We start from the raw sequence: 19,198 nt of genomic DNA, 5'->3' as shown, positions 1-19,198 counted from the left end.
ATGTCCCCTGTGATCCCCCCCTGCGGACCGCGCCTGATAGGTGAAGTGAAGTCAATAAGGTATTCTTTCAGATAGTATAGCAAACATATTAATGTAAGTAACCAAACAAGTTGCTTTATCTTACTATTAATTGACCTCTGCACTAAAATGAGCTGAGATAAGAATCATCAGTTTAGACCATAATTCGTAGAGTGAAGCACAAAATATTAAAATCATGGTTCCAAAACGTATTATAAATTCTAAAAGCATTTTGCTTGCAACAATTAACGCTCGTTCTTATAGTGATGTGAGTAAACATGCGCTCAAGACTCCTTTATATGGATTACATGAAAGACGTGGTGGTAAAATAGTTGATTTCGCTGGCTTTTTCTTGCCCGTACAGTACTCTGATTTGAGCGTATCCGCATCTCACTTATATACAAGAAGTAGTGCATCAATTTTCGATGTCTCTCATATGCTGCAAACAAACGTACATGGAAAGGATTGTATAGATTGGTTTGAATCCATATGTCCGGTAGATCTGAAAGGCATGAGTGATGGTACCAGCTCATTGACGGTATTTTTAAACGATAAGGGCGGAATAATCGATGATTTAATCGTTACGAGAGTTAACGAAAACCAGCTTTACATAGTGTCAAATGCAGGAAGGTTGGATGTAGACAAACAGCACATGAAAGAAACTTCTGAAATTTACCGCAAGCAAAATAGGGATGTCGTCGTAGATTTCTATGACGTTTCGCAAAGAGCACTTATCGCATTACAAGGGCCTAAAGCTGCACAGAATTTACAACCTTTGGCAAACATTCAGTTGGAGGATTTAACTTTTATGACGAGTAGAATCGGTTCGGTAGCTGGTGTAGAATGTAGAATAACGCGCTGTGGATACACTGGCGAGGACGGTGTTGAGATATCTATTCCAGCTGAGAAAGCGGATCAAGTAACCGAAGCTTTATTACAATCAAAGGATGTAAAATTAGCTGGTTTAGGAGCAAGAGATTCGTTACGCTTAGAGGCAGGTTTGTGTTTGTATGGAAACGACATCGATGAAAGCGTAACTCCAGTCGAAGCTAATTTGACTTGGTTAATAGCGAAACGTCGTAGAGGTGAAGCTAACTTTCCCGGAGCAGATATTATTCTACGGCAGATTAAGGAAGGAGTGAGTAAAAGAAGGGTGGGAATAAGAATGGAATCAGGAGCTCCAGCTAGAAAAGGTGCTGTGCTGAAAAATGTAAACGGTGAAGTCGTTGGAAATATTACAAGTGGATGCCCCAGTCCTTCACTTGGCGGAAACGTTGGTATGGGATACATTCTAGAATCCTTTAAGAAAGTTGGAACAGAATTAAAAGTTAATGTAAGAAATAAGGACATCTCTTGCGCAGTCGCAAAAATGCCATTTGTACCGTCAAAATATTACATAAAGAAATAAAACCACATATTTAATAAAATAAATGTTTTATTTACATACAACCTTAATTATTGCCAATTGACGCTTTACTTGAATAACGCATAGACAATACTGAATACAAATACTTAAGGATACATTAAATAATAAAAAGTATAACATAATAATAATACTTAATTAATAATTACAATACTTTAACAACTGAGCAATAACAAATAAATTCGACACATTAAAATATTTGTACTGAGCATGTGGAACTGAAATGGTAGTTGGAATAAACTGGGAATGTTAAGACATTTGAATAAATACTACAAAAATACATTTCTGTGTACTCTTATATCACAGGAACATTACATGAATATTACAACTATAAATTGTTTGATAAATGTTAACTTACGAATTGAGTCGCCTAAAGCTATTTAAGTAATATTATAAAGAATTTAAAAACTTATCAAAACAGTCATAAAATTTATTGCTAACGTATTAAGTATATATGACCGAAAACGTTACATAACGCACATTGACGTACAATAAACAACTAGAGTCTAGACTAAAAAATGGCACTCATAAATGATTTGGTACAAAACCCTGCTTCTATTTGGCAGAGCTGTCGAATGAACAACTTTGAACTTTATTGTGCGGAAATAAAGTGTTAATTTCCATGAATGTTTTGATTATTTTAAAGGCGATTCACATAAATCTAGCTGTTTATAGTACTTCGATGATTCGATATAAATAATTTTATTAAAAAAAATATATGCACCATAGTCCAAGAGACAATTTATAATTTTAGCATATACTCATCAAAAGCAACCAAGTAAAGTTAAGAGTACCATTACATTTCTGGCATATACATAGAAAGATTTAAATAAAAATTAAATGTGTGATACTTGCATAAATTATTCATACACAGATTAATAATTATATTAAAATTTATAATTAACAGAGATCATAATATATTAATAACTAAAACATTAACTACTTTTGTACATATTCTTCTCATTTTAAAAGTAAAACAGGGAATTCGTAAATATGAATAATTCTTATCTGTCATGTTTGTACATAAGTACTTTAATTAAGAGCTGTTTTTTTATTCAAAGTACTTTGTCTTTCTTGTTTCGAATAAAAGTAATTATATGATATGTCATTTCTGAAGAATTAAATGAAATGAAAATTAAATGAAGAATTAAAAAAAATTGGTCCGAAATAAGAATAGCAGACGATATTAGATTCGACCTAATAGTAGAAAATTGTGTGAGCAACACTTTTACAATATTAAATATTAAGAAACACAAACAAATTGCTTTACAAATGAATGTACGCAATGTAGATATAAATAAATGTCACTGGTTTAAATCCTTGAGGTTCGACTGAGCGAGACGGGCGAAATCTTCGTTCAACTTGTTGATTTTCTCCGTACACTGAAAGTAAATTGTCATTTCAGAAGCAAGAGATTAAAAAATTATAAAGATAAGATAACAAAAATAATTTCTTGTACAACTGTTTAAACGAAAATTTTCAAAGTTCGATAAACAAAAATTAAATATTCAAGTATTAAATTTACTATTAAACTTATTAATTATTTATTAAATTTTTACAATAATGATGGTGTGATTAAATAGTGAAGTATTATGTCATAGAGCTCGGTAGTTTCCTGAAGAAAGGTATGTTAAACCAAAAAATAGTGCGGATTAGAATAAAATACTAACATCATACTGTGGTGTAGACTTGCTACCACGCTTCTCCTCTTGTACGCGACAATTCACGTGGTGGTTAATCTGGTTCTGTAGTTTTACAAATATCTTTCGATACTCGTCTTGTATTCGGTTCATTTCATTGTTTATATGCGTGTCCTTTTTCGCCATGTAGTCCTGTGTAAAAGATAAAAATAAAAATTATATAAGAAATATCTAGCGCTGGGTGACTTATCGTAAACAAAAGAAATGGCATACCCTATCTATACTAATATTATAAAGCTGAAGAGTTTGTTTGTTTGAACGCGCTAATCTCAGGAACTACTGGTCCGATTTGAAAAATTCTTTCGGTGTTAGATAACCCATTTATCGAGGAAGGCTATCATCCCACTAAGACCAACAGGAGTGGAGTGTGGGTAAAACCGCAGAGCACAGCTAGTAACTGATAAATATAGTTATTTTGCAAAAAGTAAAATAATATAATGTACTTTTTTTTTCATTAGTAGGCACTGAACTAATTCATCATGGTCAGGACCCATTTATGTCTATAAATAAAGTATATAAATATAAACCAATTAAATTATGAAAAAATAAAACCGATCACAAACAAACCTTAACAATTTAATTATCAAATCATAGAATCATTCACCAATATAGTACATACCTTATAAGTGTAAACTGTTTTCTTAGCATTCCTATATTTATCCTGTATCACTTGATGATCGCTTTGTAGCTTATTATGCTTATGTTCCAACTGAGTGAACTGCGTCTGCAATTCTACCAACTTAGTCTTCAATCCCTGACATTCCTTGGCACAAGAACTGGACTTCTGTTTCATATCTTCCCTTTCTCTATTCAAAACATCCTCCATGGAACCAAATCTTGATAATCTCTCCTTATATCTCTCCGCTTTGTGTTTCCAATCGACAGCATCGTCTTTAACTCTTTGACACTCCGCTTGTAATTCATTATGTTCTTTTATCAATATGGATATTTCGTTTTCTTTCGCTTCCAATATTTGCGTGACTTTCGCTCGTTCGGATAGTATGAACTCTTTTAATGTATCGACTTCTTTAGCTTTTCTTTCGAGTAAGTCTTTCAACTTGGTAACGGCTGTGAGTTGTTCCTTCTCCATTTCATTTAATCGTCGCGCGCAGTTCATTTCTATCGTTTTTATTTCGAGTGTAAACTTTTCGGCTATTTGATCGCGGATCGCTTTTTCTTTCATCATAAGAGTTGTCTGCAAAGTAACATGAATTTTAAAGTAACTTTGTTGCCTAGACTAGAAACTTTTTATAACCTATAAATAATAAATAAATATTAAAGGACATTATTACACAAATCGACCTAGTCCCACAGTAAGCTCAATTAAGGCTTGTTGTGGGTACTAGGCGACGATAAATATAATCTTATATATAAAAAAATGAATAGCAAAATGTGTTGGTAAGTGCATAACTCGAGAACGGCTGAACCGATTTCGATAATTCTTTTTTTATTATATTCCTTGAAGTACGAGGATGGTTTTTATGTAGAGAAAACGTAAATATGTACCACGGGCGAAGCCGGGGCGGACCGCTAGTATTTTATAAATACATATATTATATAGATAACACCCAGACCCAAGAACAAAAAATTGAGTTCATCACACAAATATTTGCCCTGACCGGGGATCGAACCCGGGACCGTCGGCTCAGTAGGCAGTTACTTTACCACTGCGCCAACCGCGTCGTCAAATGTAGTAAATAATGTATTCTTATTGTTATTTCGTCCAAGTTATGCATAATTCATTTAATCATAATATAATTCAAGCAGTTAAAAGGGATCCAATGATCATTTGATTTGTAATGAAGGGAACTAAGATCATGCAAAATATTATATATACCTTAGCGGCAATAGCATCATCACATTCTTGCACCAACTGTTCAATACTTGAGTCACTTTTATTATGATCACCACTCTCTGTATTAGTTGCAACTGATCTTTGATCTTGAATCTTTTTAAACCTCTCCATTATATAATTTTGGAAGAATTCCGCTTTCCCTTTCAACTCTTTCATGAGCGCCTCGTTACTTTCTTGTGCCGCTTTAAATAAATAAAAATTAACAACAATTCAACACATTCTATTTACACAAATTATACTAATTCTTCACATATTGAAACTGAAAATTATTATTCGATTTCAATAGAATTTTTAAATTTATTTACTTACCCAATTTAACATTGCATTTGTTGAGTTGTTCCTCTAAGTACTTTATATGTTTTAATTGTGTTTCACACTGAATGCATCCTTCTATTTCCTTGCGCATCGCACATTTTTCGTCTACAAAAAGTATACGCAATATTTTAAAGAGATATATTTACTTTGGAGAAATCTTTAATAAATATATAATTAAAAATAATAAGAGTATATACTTGAACAAATTAAGCTTTATTTTTTTAAATTAAGTTTTCTCTAATTATGTGATTTCATCAGTTCAAACGTCTTAGATCATTATTAACACTACTTTTTATATTATCAATTCTTACCTTCTAAATACTTATTCAACTTATCCGTAAACTCCTTTTGCTTATCTGTGAACTCTTTCTGCAACTCCGATATTCTCTTATTGGCCCTTTCTATCTCCTCTCGAGCATTACCCAAATCATTATTTAGTTTCTCCACTTGTCTTTTCTCCTTTTCAATTCTTTCTATATAATCTCTTTCTTGTGATTTAAAGTCATCTCTTTCTCTTTGTATATTCGTTCGCATTTCTTTTAATTCCCGCATTACGGCATCACGGCCGCTACATACCTTAAAACAGAGGCGGCTCGTGACAAAATTTTATGGGTGTTCACTTGAAATAAAACACTGAAAATACATGGTGTAAAGCAGTACATTTATCAAAAAAATTACTTATAAAGGAAATACATACGTCTTTCTTTTTGGTGTGCAAAAATATCTATAACTTAAAGCGACAAGACATTCGTAAATGTCTGTTGTTGCTTTCATCACAACCATACAACCACGGTGTTTTCACATAATATTGTTCGGATTTAAACACACGCGTAGGTATATGTTTTCGTTTTTGTCGTACATTTTTGCGTAAGGTCAAGTTCAGGCCGTGGCAGTCCCTGCTTTCAATTCAAGCCGAATTTGTAACGTTTTAACACACTTTTTAATGAACGCCACATTATAATTGTTCATTTTCACACTCACAAGTAATACTGATAACTACAGACTATTTCAACACACGTATCTTATGATTTTAATTAGAAAATTCCCGAATTTGCATTCGCGCGCGTGCATTGAAGTTGACTCGAGAGTCGAGTGTTTGTTTATAATATAAATGTGGCAATGTCGCGCGCGGCGGTAAAAACGAACCGGCAACGTTTGCGGGAGCGGCGCACCGAATTTTGCTATCTTTCCATAGAAAATCTTCTGTTTCACGCGCTCAGGGCACTGGCAAACCATCTCTTTCACTCCTATTGGATTTCGTATTAGGAAATGTACTAAATATTTTTTCATTGGATCGCAATCGTGAGCGCTCCCCTTCGCGCGTTACTGTATAAATACAGTATTATTCAAGTGTATGGAATGATTCATTGGTATTGACAGTAGATTTTTACGATTACGATTGATTTTAAATAGTAATAATTAATATTAATAATGAAATTAAGGAGTATGATTTTATTATAATTATTTATGGGAGTTCACTGCACCAGCGCTCCTTAGGGCGAGCCGCCTCTGCCTTAAAATATAGTGTTTTTCGATAATGTCATATGTTTATATTACACGTTTTGTTAGGTACGCCATTGCAAATTAACTTGTACTTTTAATGTCAGATGAAGCTGTCTAGTTAGTAAAGATATTAAGTAAGAAACCTTTGTCATACATGCATCAATACAAATTTGCTTAAAGCAAGTAATAAATATATATAATACCTGTAAGTACAAAGTCTTTAATTCCCCATTTTCTTTGAGCGTGTCTTTTAGTTGAGTACTATATTTCTCTAATTCTCGTAATAAATCCGCATTTGCCTCCTGCACTAGCGACGCTCTACTGCCTTTCTCGTTTTTCAGCTTTTCATAGTCCATCTCTAGCTCCGTATATTTTAGTTCCAACTGTGAAAAAAAATTGTAAAATTCATTCAAAGATATATCGTTATATATAGTTATATAATGCTATAAATTACAAATACAAAAATATAGCAAAAAAAAACATTTGAATTGAATATGCAAAATAAGATATGGATATCTCTATCGAAAAAACCGCTTAATTATTGCGTTAAAATAATAATATAATCCTCTTTGTGCATGCATCCTAAAAAATCAAGTCAGCAATCAACCTAAAAACACCTAAAAAAAATATTAAATATTATACTTATCGTCGTCTAGTACCCACAACACAAGCCTTAATTGAGCTTACTGTGGGACTAGGTCGATTTGTGTAATAATGTCCTAAAATATTTATTATTATTTATTATATTTACATTTTTCATTTCCCTCCTAACATCATCCCCCTCCCGTCTCAACTGTTCGTTCTGCTGTCTGTATGTCTCTACCAGCTCTGTATCCGAGTGTGTGCCGAGTAACTCCAGTTTGTTCTGAAGCACGGCCAAGCGCGAGTTGAGCTGCATCTCTATGCCTTTCTGTTCTTCGAGCTTTGAACGCAATTCCGATTCTAGCTTGCGGTGCTGCTCTAATCTTTTTTCTCTGAAAATTGTAAAAATTATAAAAATAAATTGTGATTGTATAGAATTAGAAAGGATAATAACCCCTTGACCACCGAACGGCTCGATCGGCCCACGACACAATAGATTTTCTATTGTGTCTGTGATTCCGGGGGTTGAGGCAATAAAGATATTTTTTTTTATATTTACACTACATATGTGTAATTTTTGTTTAATTATTTTATTTTAATCAAAACTGTGTGCACATTAATTTTATTATACATATATGTATTAAACATGTAAACATTCAGGCAATAAAATAGAAACTTACCTTTTATTTAGTTCCTCTTGTAATTGCCCTATTTTCTGTATTTGTTGTTTGTAACGGCTTAATGCATCTTTCAATGTTGCCAGCTTACCGGGAGACGGAGGTTCAGCTGTTTTAATTACATACGATTTTAATACCACAAAAAAAAAAAACATGATTTAGTCGACTTTTAGTCTGTGTTTAGTCTTGTAGCGTATAAAAACAACATTTTTCAAGCAAGTAGAAATACTAATTTCTTTACAATAATAAACAGCAACACTTACCAGAATTGTAATTATTTTCTGGCAGTACATCATGTAGAACTTGATTCAGTGTTGATTTCCAACTCTCATTTTCCCTTTGTACAGTAGTCATTTTATTACGACATAGTACCAATTCATGGGCGGTTACTTCCAGTTTAGACTTAAAAAAAAATCATGGTAAAAATTAAAAAGTTACACTTAATAGAAATAAAATTCTTCCAAAAAGTAATTTAATTCGTCAATATAATTTTACAAATAAAAAAATTGAAATCTCTTTTTGCGACAGATTGCAGCAATAAATAAAAAAAAGCTCTATTCAAATTATAATTTATACTGTATTGTTATGTCTTGATAGAGCATTTTATAGATTAGTAACACACTACACTAATTCCACTTTTATTTACTTAAATTAAATTGTATCATAAAAACTACAACCACTTTCGTAACATCATTATCATTTCAAAATACTCACCCCGAGTTCCTTAACCTGTTCCCTCGAAGCGTTCCTCTCACTTGTTAATTGATTGATTTTCTCTTTGAGTCTTACTGATTCCCCGTTAACAAGCCTGCTCTGAGCGGCTTCTAATTCCTTTGCGAGTCGGTTAATAGTTGCTCCCTTTTCTATAAGTATGTTTTCTTTCTCTCTGTCCCGCTCCATGCATCTTTTTTCGAGACGCTTTATTTCTCTATCCTGTTGAAATGGAGATTTATAATAGGTTGGATATTTGTTAAGTGGCATATTTAATTTGAGGTTTGTAGCAATGGTAATTTCCTCTGTATAAGTAGACCTTAGGTTAATGTAAGTACATTTAAGGTTTATTATTTAAAGATACTTTTGTCTTTGTAAAGAATCATAGTTTGAAAGATTTGTTGTGGTGCTATGAAAGGTTATTGAATTGTTTTAGTGTAATATGCATGCATGCATTATAAATACCTTATCGTCCAAATTATTTTTTGTTTTTATCAATTCGTTTTGTAGTCTGTCCATCTCTTCTCTATGCCTGTGAAATAACAATTAATGTTTAAATTAATAATTTGCATGTCATTAAAGTTTTTATAATATTTATCAGTACTTAATAAAAACGAACCGATCTTGCTGTTCTCTAAACAGGGCGTCAGTGTCGTGTGAATGCGCAACCTATAACAGAAAAATAAAATAAAACAAAATAAAAATGTAAAATTTTTAAGACAGTTTTGTCAAACTGTTAACTAAAATTAATAAAGTTAAAAAAACATGCACTCTACATCTAGGTACTCATGAAATTATTGTATTGTCACCAATCTGTCCGTTTAAAATGGAATGTAAATGAGTTGGTTCCTGCAAACATGTCATATTACATCACTGCATAGTAAAAAAACAAAGTCGCTTTTTCTGTCCCTATGTATGCTTAAATCTTTAAAACTACGCAACGGATTTTGATGCGGTTTTTTGTAATAGATAGAATGATTCAAGAGGAAGCTTTTCGTATATAATTTATTAGGTTCTAGACAAAGCGGGCGAAGCCGCGGGCGGTATGTCAGCACAAACATAAAAGTGAAGCTTATATAAGCGTATTAAAAATAACCAAGTATTACCTGCATAGTATGCAATCGTTGTTGCACCTCTTGAAGGCTCATGTTAGCGGACCGTAGCTCAAGACGCAGTTGTTCTTTATCTTGGTCACTTTCTATCAACTTTTGTGTCAACGAACCAATCTGTTGCTCCATTTCTATTGTTTTATGCTTGCATGATGCTGAAATTTATTTAAATATTTATTAGTCATTCCTAGAAATTATTTTTTTTTCCTAGATATTATTTTTTTTCTTCTTATTTCTTAACATTATTAATTAATTAAAGATAAATCTTGTGAAAATTTAATACAAGACAAGGAAAACCATTATAAATTATCTGGCAAGAAATTTCTGATGTGTTTGATGTCCTAAGAATAAAGACTGATCTGTCTTCTAAATTTATAGACTGACCCATTTTGGAGCAATAAGTAAACATTAAAAATAAAGCAAACCTAAAAGAGCATGGGACTCTTGCAGTGAAAACTCTGCTTTGTCTTTATCGTGAATTGCAGCCTCTAGTCTTGCTCGAAGACTGTCAATCTCATTATCCAAGTTCTTCATTTCTTTCACTCTGCCCTGAAATTTTATTAAACAAAATGGTAAGTGAGACTATTACCTATTTAAATATAACATTTTTAACACAATAAATTTAAGAATTATATAAGTACTTTAAAATTCTTTGTATTGGTGTAATTTTATTTAATAAAATATATAAATTAATTTTATATTGTCATACTTACTTCATACATAACTTTCAGTTGTTCAAAGTCAATATTAAATGCTTGTCCTGCCACATAATTGTTCATACCATTGAGGTGGTGATGTTGTTCTATAATCAAAGGAATATAATAAATATTTAAAAAATAATTCTTTTTTATGACTAAATACAAAATTTTAACTAAAATAATATTTAAATTTATCATAAGCTATATCTTCACCCAAATTGTCTAAAACTTAACGAAATATGTACTAAAGCCTTCTCAAGAAATACACTATCCATTGGTAAAAAAAAGATGAAAAATGTATTGTTTTTGAGTTTATTGAGCAGCATATAACTTTCTTTTAAACGAAAATGGTATATTATATTAGATAAAAATTATTATACATTTGCAGCCTGCAAATTAAACCTACTTTACAATAAAGAAGTAAACTTGCCTCTGCTCTCTTGTGGAAAATAATGGTTTTGTGCATCTCCAGCTCCATAAGGACTGTATTGAAGTTTGATGGGATCTTCTTGATGTCTCAAATGCTGAATTATATGACTCTTAGGAGTTTCACAGTAGACTTTAGGAGAGTCAGACACAGGCAGGACTTCTTTAAGATGATTTAAGGATTCAGTATAAGTTGGTAATAGTCCAGTCTTTGTGTGTTGTTTACCTTGATATTATAAATGAAAATATACATTAGCTTTACTTTCAACATTGTTTAATTTCTTATATTCTACTAAAACTACTTACCATTAGCTTGAGTGTGATCCATTGTACAATTCCCACTGCTATTCACTGAACTAGCTTCGTCATCGTCGAGGAGATCGTCAAAAGCATTCGCCAGTTTATGTTTTAGCTAAAAATAACAAGTATGATGAAAAAATGTTACGTCCACAGTGAAAATTATTAAAAACTAGCGGTCCGCCCCGGCTTCGCCCGTGGTACATATTTACGTTTTCTCTATCGAAATCGGTTCAGCCGTTCTCGAGTTATGCGCTTACCAACACATTTTGCAATTCATTTTTATATATAAAGAAGATTAAAGATTTCCTACCTCTTCATTACGTCGTTTTTGATCTTCAATTTCTTCTTGTTCTTCCAGTCTATCTTGAGCACTATTATTTATGTGAATGCTTGCAGCACCTTGGAATAAACTCATACCTGGCCCTTCCATTATAATGTTTTATTTTACAATGCTTATCGATTCACTGTAAAGTTTAATAAAAGAAGTAGTTTATTTATATTTAGTATTTTATTTATTTGCACTTGAAATAACTTGTGTTAAAAATATTTTGTTTTGAAGTTTTAAAAACTTTTTGTTTTTAATCACAAACAAGAAACGACGCGCACCACGCGACATGACAAATGAAGTTTATTGACATTTGACAGGAGACAGTGACAATTAAATTTAAAAAACAAAAATCAAATAGACCACAGACTATCTAATACATATATTTCATACTGGGATTTTATGGTGAACTTCTCAAAAACTTTGTACATAAACCATGAGATTTCTTTCTTTATAGATTTCTCTCTTGATAGCGATTCCCCTCTTGGTAGATAGAGATATAATATATGATTTCAAATTCGTGTATGAATAGTCTCTGTCCTTGGCAGCATTTAGAACGAATACTTGTGAATATGTGGTAAAATTTCACGTTGTTAAAAATTTACGAACAAGAATATGCAAAGAAGTACTATATTACTTGCTCTGTGTACATAGACCGCAATAGGTACTACTTTAACCATAAAAATACACCATCCGGTTTTATTAAAAAATCTGTCATTGATATAGATTTATGAATAGTAGAGGAATGTTTATAATTATTAATTATCCATTACTTCCTTCTATTATTCTCGTAAAACATTTTAAGATTAATAATTGGGGGGGCAAGTATCTCGCCTCGCGGCGGTGTGAAAAAAAACTCCGGCTGAGTGGCCAGATTAATAATTATTATTGTAATTGAAAACACAAGTAAAGTCTTTAAAATATTAAATAAAAGCCTCTGGCGCCATCTGTCCCAAATTATATAAAATATCAGTTTATTCAGAAAAGCATTACTCTGTTCTGAACTTCCTTGAAGAAAAGTAATTTATGTATTTGTAAACTTCGTATGTGCCAAAGGTATCAGCTATATACCTATACTCATTAGGAGTATTATAAAATATAACCAAGCGTAAAATAAAAACTAAGTAATAAAAATATAATATGTATGACCTACTCAAAATATGTATTAAGTGCTAGCTGCACTTCGCAGTTTCACCCGCGTGGCTCCGCTCCTATAGACTTCCTCGTTCAATGGGCTATCTCAACCGAAAGAAATTTTCAAATCGGACCAGTAGTTCCTGAGATTAGAGCGTTCAAACAAACAAACAAACTCTTCAGCTTTATAATATTAGTATAGATTATAATTAGCATATATGTACACAATAACGGTTATTGGTTGGGTTTCCGAAACTCCTGGGAATTGCTGTTAGGTTATTGAATAACCTAACAACGTTTATGTTCATGTTTGCTTATTATGATCGATTTTTTGTTTTTAAATATTTTGTAATCTAAAAAACATGAGCTAATTAATATACCTATCACTACTAAAGATAAGGAAGAATGAACGTAGTTATTATTTTAGTTAAAAATTCCTCTTATATAATAGTTTGCTGATTAGCATATTTGTGTGAACAAGACTACAAGATAGCTGATTAGTCTATGTTGTGTTGTAGAAAGTTGTGTACTCAGGTTGTGTACGATTATAGTGTTGTTCTGATTATTTAGTTATTTTCTATAGATAAATATGTCTTTTAAATCAGTTACACATGTTTTATTTGATATGGATGGACTTATTCTCAGTAAGTTTGTGTACCTATTTATCACACTAGTAAAATAAAAGACTGTTAACTTCTTGCGAATAAAGAATACCTGATTCTAATTTAAGTATAAACTTTTTTAATAGAAGATGTATTTCAATATTACCTATTTAAATAAAAAGGAGTGAAAATATATTTATCAAATTAAGACATGAATATTTGCCATATACCTATGTATGATTATATAAATTATGTATTTATACATAAATATAACTAAAATTACATTTCATTGAGGTTATAAATTATAATGACATATGATTTTTTACAGACACAGAGGATCTCTACACACTGGGTTTTCAGGAAATCGCTTCTCGTTATGGCAAAAATTTCACGTTTGCGTTAAAGTGTCAAATAATGGGACAACAAACTGCAGAATTTGCGGGATCAATTATCGAAGCTCTTGAATTGCCACTCACAGTCGACGAATTCATATCGGAATCAGAGAAAATATTCAATGAGCTCTTTCCATTGAGTACAGTGTTACCAGGTTAATGTCTTAATTTTCTTAAACCGGTTACACAACTTGCTGATAATGTACCTGATAGCCTATTCGTAACTTTGACGTATAATTTAATACATTATCTGTTATTTTAACAGACGCATAAGTTAAACTTCTGTTTATTAAATTTGGAAAGTGTGAAACGGGCCATTACATAATTTATGTATTATCCTTTGTAAGAATTTTAATTGATGGTCTAAATTTCTAAAATCTAAATAATAAGCATTTATAGTTATACCAAAACTTGACGGATATGTTATATCGCTTGAGAATTGAACATATTATTGTTCTACTAACTACCTAACTACGACCTTATTCACTAAAATTTGAAAAATATTGTAGGTACATCACTAGTAATAATTATTATAACATTGAAAGTCCTATTAACACATAATACACATTCGAACTCGCCACATTTAGTACCTATATGCGCGGAAGATTACAAACATCTAATTTGTAATTTAAATTTTCAGGAGTCGAAAAACTTATAAGGCATTTAAGTAAATGCAAAATTCCAATAGGCCTAGCAACTAGTAGCAGGAAGGAAACATATGAACTAAAAACTACGAATCACAAAGAATTGTTTGATTTATTTCCTTATAAAACATTCGGATCTTCGGACCCCGATGTAAAAAAAGGAAAACCCTCTCCTGACATATTTTTCGTAGCTGCAGCTAAATTTCCCGAGAAACCCAATCCGGATAAGGTATTATATTATAATGATGTTTTTTATTTAATGCAGGTAGGCAGGTAGTAGTCCTTTTATCGATATAACTACAGACTATAAATTTTTCAAATAAAAAAAAACATCGAGCAAAGAGCTATAATGTCATTAAGTTTATTGATAGACTAGCTTTCCGCCTGCGGCTTCGCCCGCGTTTTAAAAAAAAAACCCGCATAGTTCCCGTTCCCGTGGGATTTCCGGGATAAAACCTAGCCTATGTCACTCAGAAATGATGTAGCTTTCCAACAGTGAAAGAATTTTTCAAATCTGCCAAGTAGTTTCGGAGCCTATTCAATTCATACAAACAAACAAACAAAAAATCAAACCTTTCCTCTTTATAATATTTGTATAGATCATACCTGTTAAAATATAATTCATAAGACAATATTATAAGTATTTAACAGAAAATATTATACCCTGCCACAATTGCATTTAAATTATAATTTTCAAAGCCCTACTAATTAATGCTTACTATTAATCCTACTACCTAACTCCAAAATTCTCCTTGGTGTTTTCTATAGCCCTTCCCTGACCAATAATTACTTCCCTTCCTTTGAGAATCTCCTAGATGACCTAACTCCCGAATACGATCACATAATTTTTATGGGTGACTTCAATACATGTCTACTCAAAGATGACCACCGTAGTAAAAAATTATGCTCTCTCCTTTGTTCACACAACCTCCAATTACTCCCACTTAATCCTACTCATTTCTCTCCTGGCTGCTGCCCATCCCTTCTTGATCTTATCATTGTCTCCTCCCCTCTTTCCGTATCCAAGCATGGGCAGTGTTCTGCTGATGCTTTTTCCTATCACGACCTGATCTACTTATCCTACAAACTCCGCCCACCTAAGTTCAAACCTTCCTCTATCCTGCTGCGTAATTTTGCCGGTATGGATTACGATCAACTTCGACTGGATGCTTCTGAGTGTGATTGGCAGGCAGTTTTTGATGCAGACACCATGGACTTAAAAGTGAGCGTATTTAACGATGTCATGCTTGCTTTATATGATAAACATGCACCATTAAGACCTGTGAAGAAAAAGCACACACCTGCACCCTGGCTTTCTCCAGAACTTAAATCGCTCCTAAATAAAAAACATCGTGCCAAGTCTAAATTGAAAACTGCTAAAACTGCTGAGGTACAGGTCAAATATAAAAGTATCCGTAATCGTTGCAACGTATTGTGTAGGGATGCACAAAGGCGCCATATCCATAAGTCGGTCGAGAACGGCGACCATGTTAAAATTTGGAAATTTTTAAAATCTCTAGGAGTTGGTAAAGCCTCCCACACCTTTTCTTCTTGTAACATTAATATCGATAATTTAAATTCACACTTTGCTTCTTCGTCTATTCTTAATCATAATGTACAACTTGCCTCTACTGTTAAAAATCTTTCTACCATTTCTACTCCTGATTTTCCCCCGTTTATTTTCAAGAAAAGTTCTGTAGATGAAGTTAAGAAGACAATCCTGTCCATATCATCGAATGCCATTGGTACTGACCACATCAGTCGTAATATGATCATTCCTATCCTTGATATCATTATTCCCGTCATAACACATATCCTTAATTTTTCAGTCACCTCCGGTTCTTTTCCTAGTTCCTGGAAGGACGCTCATGTCATTCCCATGCCCAAAAAATCTAATCCTTTGAGTTTACCTGATTTTCGTCCTATCTCCATCTTACCATTCCTTTCTAAAGTACTCGAGCGTCTTATCCACTCCCAGCTTACCAGTTTCCTTAACACTAATAACATCCTTAGTCCTTATCAGTCAGGCTTTCGTCCCGGTCATAGTACGACGACAGCCCTGGTTAAAGTTACCGATGACATTCGTCATGGTATGGACAACAAGCAACTTACTGTTCTAACTCTCTTAGATTTTAGCAATGCTTTTAACACGGTAAATCACAATATCCTTCTGAGTTTGCTACGACTTCTTAACTTTTCATCGACAGTTCTTAACTGGTTTCAAAGTTACCTGGGCGACCGGCGGCAGCGTATCCTGATGGATGACAAACATTCATCTTGGTGTGCAGTACCCGCCGGTGTGCCACAGGGTGGCGTCTTGTCACCTCTCCTATTTGCCATATTTATTAACAATCTCACATCTCAATTAACTTCTCCCTACCATATGTTTGCCGACGATTTACAGATCTACACGCAATCAACCCCTGATAACCTACCTAACGCAGTTCATTCCATCAACAACGAACTAACCAACATAGTAACATGGTGTGATCAATTTGGCCTAAAAATCAATCCGTCGAAAAGCCAGGTCATCGTTATCGGTAGTCCTTACCAAATATCGGAGGTTGATTGGGGTATACTGCCTTCTGTACAGATTCGGGGAGAAATCATACCTTATAGCGAGCACGTCAAAAATTTAGGTGTCTACCTGGATCAGACACTATCTTGGTCGCATCACATTCAGGAACTGAGTCGGAAATTTTATGCTGCTTCCAGTTCATTGCGGCGTCTTCGTAATTTCTTACCCATATCGACCAAAGTTATGCTAGCACAGTCCCTTCTCCTTCCTATTATTGACTACGCTGATGCTTGCTTTCCTGATTTATCAGTCGAGCAGATAGAAAAACTTGAGCGCCTCCAGAACTATGGTATCCGGTTTGTATTTGGTCTTCGCAAATACGACCATGTCTCTTCCTTCCGCAAGAAGCTCAAGTGGCTCCCAGTCGTCCCAGTCAAGCTTTCGCCGGAATGTGCATTACTTGCAGTTACTTTATCGTGTCCTTTTTGACCCTAAGACTCCTACATACCTTAAAAATAAATTTGACTTCCTGCACTGTGAAAGCTATTCCCTTCGTTCAGTGGATAGGCTTGTCCTGTGCACACCTTTCCATCGCACGCGCTTTTATGGTGATTCTTTTATTATTACGGCCATTAAACTATGGAATTCCTTACCTATACCCATAAGGCAAGCTCAAACTCTATCTAAATTTAAGAGCCTCATACGTGACCACTTTTTAAATCTTGCGTTTGAATCGATATAGTATTTTGTATTTGTAGTATATTTTATAGTATACTAGCGACCCGCCCCGGCTTCGCACGGGTGCAATGCTGATACTAAATACACTACAGAAAAACTGTGAACGTTGTATATAAAAACATAGCGACCCGCTCCGGCTTCGCACGGGTATAAAATAGATAGCCGGGCGGCCGGCCGGTACCGCCGCAAACGCTACGTCCCGCAATTTTTAAATCTGTAATATCTTCGAAAATATTCACTTAAATCATACGGTGTAAAGGGCCATATAGATCTATATTAAATGAACAATGTATTTAATTTGTTAAGGATTAATGCTGTATTGGTTAAAATCGCATCGAAAATTTGCCATTATTTGTCGTAAAAAGTAAATGACAAAAAAAAGTTATTGTGGGTTATCCATAAGAGATAGACATATACCATCGCGGACTTTTCTGTAGATCTTTTCAATGTGTATAATACTTAGTACATTATTTTGATAAAACTCGTAGGGTTTAGCCTGCGTTTGCAATGTAAGCGGAGAAAATGTAATTATTTACGACATCACATTAGAAATCTCAAAAATAACAGTACTTCTCCACTATTTAATGGATGTTATTATACATATAAACCTTCCTCTTGAATCACTCTATCTATTAAAAAAAACCGCATCAAAATCCGTTGCGTAGTTTCAAAGATTTAAGCGTACAAAGGGACATAGGGACATAGGGACAGAGAAAGCGTCTTTGTTTTATACTATGTAGTGATTATGTTTATATTTTTATGATGTACTAGCGGTCCGCCCCGGCTTCGCCCGTGGTACATGTTTACGTTTTCTCTACATAAAAACCATCCTCGTACTTCAAGGAATATAATAAAAAAAGAATTATCGAAATCGGTTCAGCCGTTCTCGAGTTATGCTTACCAACACATTTTGCGATTCATTTTTATATATAAGATTTATATATTATTATATTTATTTTATTTATAGCATTATATTATTATATGTATTCTATATCTTTTGGTATGGTATATTTTATCTTATTTTAGTGTGTATATTATGACTGTATTTTTAGTAACATCTATTTATGTTTAACTTTTTACCTACCTCCGCTGTAGTAATATTGTTTTTCACACAATCTGTTGGTTGCCTGGAAGAGATTACTTGTTAGTAATAAGGCCGCCCTCTGTGTTGTTTGTACTAGTTTAAGTCCTATTGTACCCACTTTTGTTATGTTGGCAGCACAATAAAGTGTATAAAATAAAATAAATAAATAAAATAATTCTTAATTTTTCCAGGTTCTAGTATTTGAAGATTCAATAAATGGCGTAAAAGCTGCGCATTCGGCCGGCATGCAAGTGGTTTTAGTGCCTGACCCACGTCTAGACCACTCTTTAGTTCCAGAGGCAACTCTCATCATAAACTCTATGGAAGAATTCAAACCCGAACTTTTTGGACTACCTCCATTTGACGAATAACAGTGCCATTAGAATAATGTGCAGTGATCCATTTCGAATATTTAAAATATGATTAAGTGTTAATTAAACGAAA

At 33.2% G+C, this 19,198-nt stretch overlaps 3 protein-coding genes across 3 annotated transcripts; 2 read left to right on the top strand and 1 right to left on the bottom strand.

The window, feature by feature from the left end:
• The first annotated feature begins 134 nt into the window (after positions 1–134).
• Positions 135–1,451, top strand: LOC149479424 (aminomethyltransferase, mitochondrial). Its single transcript, XM_089708258.1, has one exon. It carries the CDS (start codon positions 215–217, stop codon positions 1,424–1,426), a length of 1,212 nt encoding a protein of 403 aa, XP_089564384.1. The 5' UTR covers positions 135–214; the 3' UTR covers positions 1,427–1,451.
• Positions 1,443–11,934, bottom strand: LOC149479423 (uncharacterized). Its single transcript, XM_089708246.1, has 19 exons — positions 11,628–11,934; positions 11,324–11,429; positions 11,022–11,243; positions 10,607–10,695; positions 10,319–10,442; positions 9,891–10,048; positions 9,404–9,453; positions 9,250–9,316; positions 8,788–9,006; positions 8,337–8,475; positions 8,077–8,182; positions 7,566–7,788; positions 7,018–7,197; positions 5,623–5,887; positions 5,306–5,416; positions 4,979–5,178; positions 3,761–4,336; positions 3,112–3,273; positions 1,443–2,823 (listed from the first exon to the last, which is right to left on the bottom strand). Exons 1-19 carry the CDS (start codon positions 11,745–11,747, stop codon positions 2,746–2,748), a joined length of 3,195 nt encoding a protein of 1,064 aa, XP_089564372.1. The 5' UTR covers positions 11,748–11,934; the 3' UTR covers positions 1,443–2,745.
• Positions 11,935–13,243: 1,309 nt separating this feature from the next.
• On the top strand, positions 13,244–19,127 carry LOC149479422 (pseudouridine-5'-phosphatase-like). Its single transcript, XM_089708263.1, has 4 exons — positions 13,244–13,420; positions 13,707–13,925; positions 14,411–14,643; positions 18,946–19,127. Exons 1-4 carry the CDS (start codon positions 13,366–13,368, stop codon positions 19,123–19,125), a joined length of 687 nt encoding a protein of 228 aa, XP_089564389.1. The 5' UTR covers positions 13,244–13,365; the 3' UTR covers positions 19,126–19,127.
• The last annotated feature ends 71 nt before the right edge of the window (positions 19,128–19,198 follow it).

This window comes from Colias philodice, chromosome 20, assembly GCF_061535455.1.
Source record: "Colias philodice isolate Cphi_HAF_F1 chromosome 20, ilColPhil1 Martin Lab GWU primary, whole genome shotgun sequence".
Taxonomy (NCBI): domain Eukaryota; kingdom Metazoa; phylum Arthropoda; class Insecta; order Lepidoptera; family Pieridae; genus Colias; species Colias philodice.
The sequence above is the reverse complement of the archived record's forward strand: the minus strand, read 5'-3'. Positions and strand labels throughout refer to the sequence as shown.

Excerpts from the sequence above, each read along its gene's own strand:
- LOC149479424 (XM_089708258.1), top strand. The coding sequence starts at position 215 with ATGGTTCCAAAACGTATTATAAATTCTAAAAGCATTTTGCTTGCAACA.
- LOC149479423 (XM_089708246.1), bottom strand. The coding sequence starts at position 11,747 with ATGGAAGGGCCAGGTATGAGTTTATTCCAAGGTGCTGCAAGCATTCAC. Across the intron at positions 4,337-4,978 it reads ATGATGCTATTGCCGCTAAG|ACAACTCTTATGATGAAAGA; the intron begins GTATATATAATA and ends GTTACTTTGCAG. Across the intron at positions 3,274-3,760 it reads AAACAGTTTACACTTATAAG|GACTACATGGCGAAAAAGGA; the intron begins GTATGTACTATA and ends TCTTTTACACAG.
- LOC149479422 (XM_089708263.1), top strand. The coding sequence starts at position 13,366 with ATGTCTTTTAAATCAGTTACACATGTTTTATTTGATATGGATGGACTT. Across the intron at positions 13,926-14,410 it reads ATTGAGTACAGTGTTACCAG|GAGTCGAAAAACTTATAAGG; the intron begins GTTAATGTCTTA and ends TTAAATTTTCAG. Across the intron at positions 14,644-18,945 it reads AGAAACCCAATCCGGATAAG|GTTCTAGTATTTGAAGATTC; the intron begins GTATTATATTAT and ends TAATTTTTCCAG.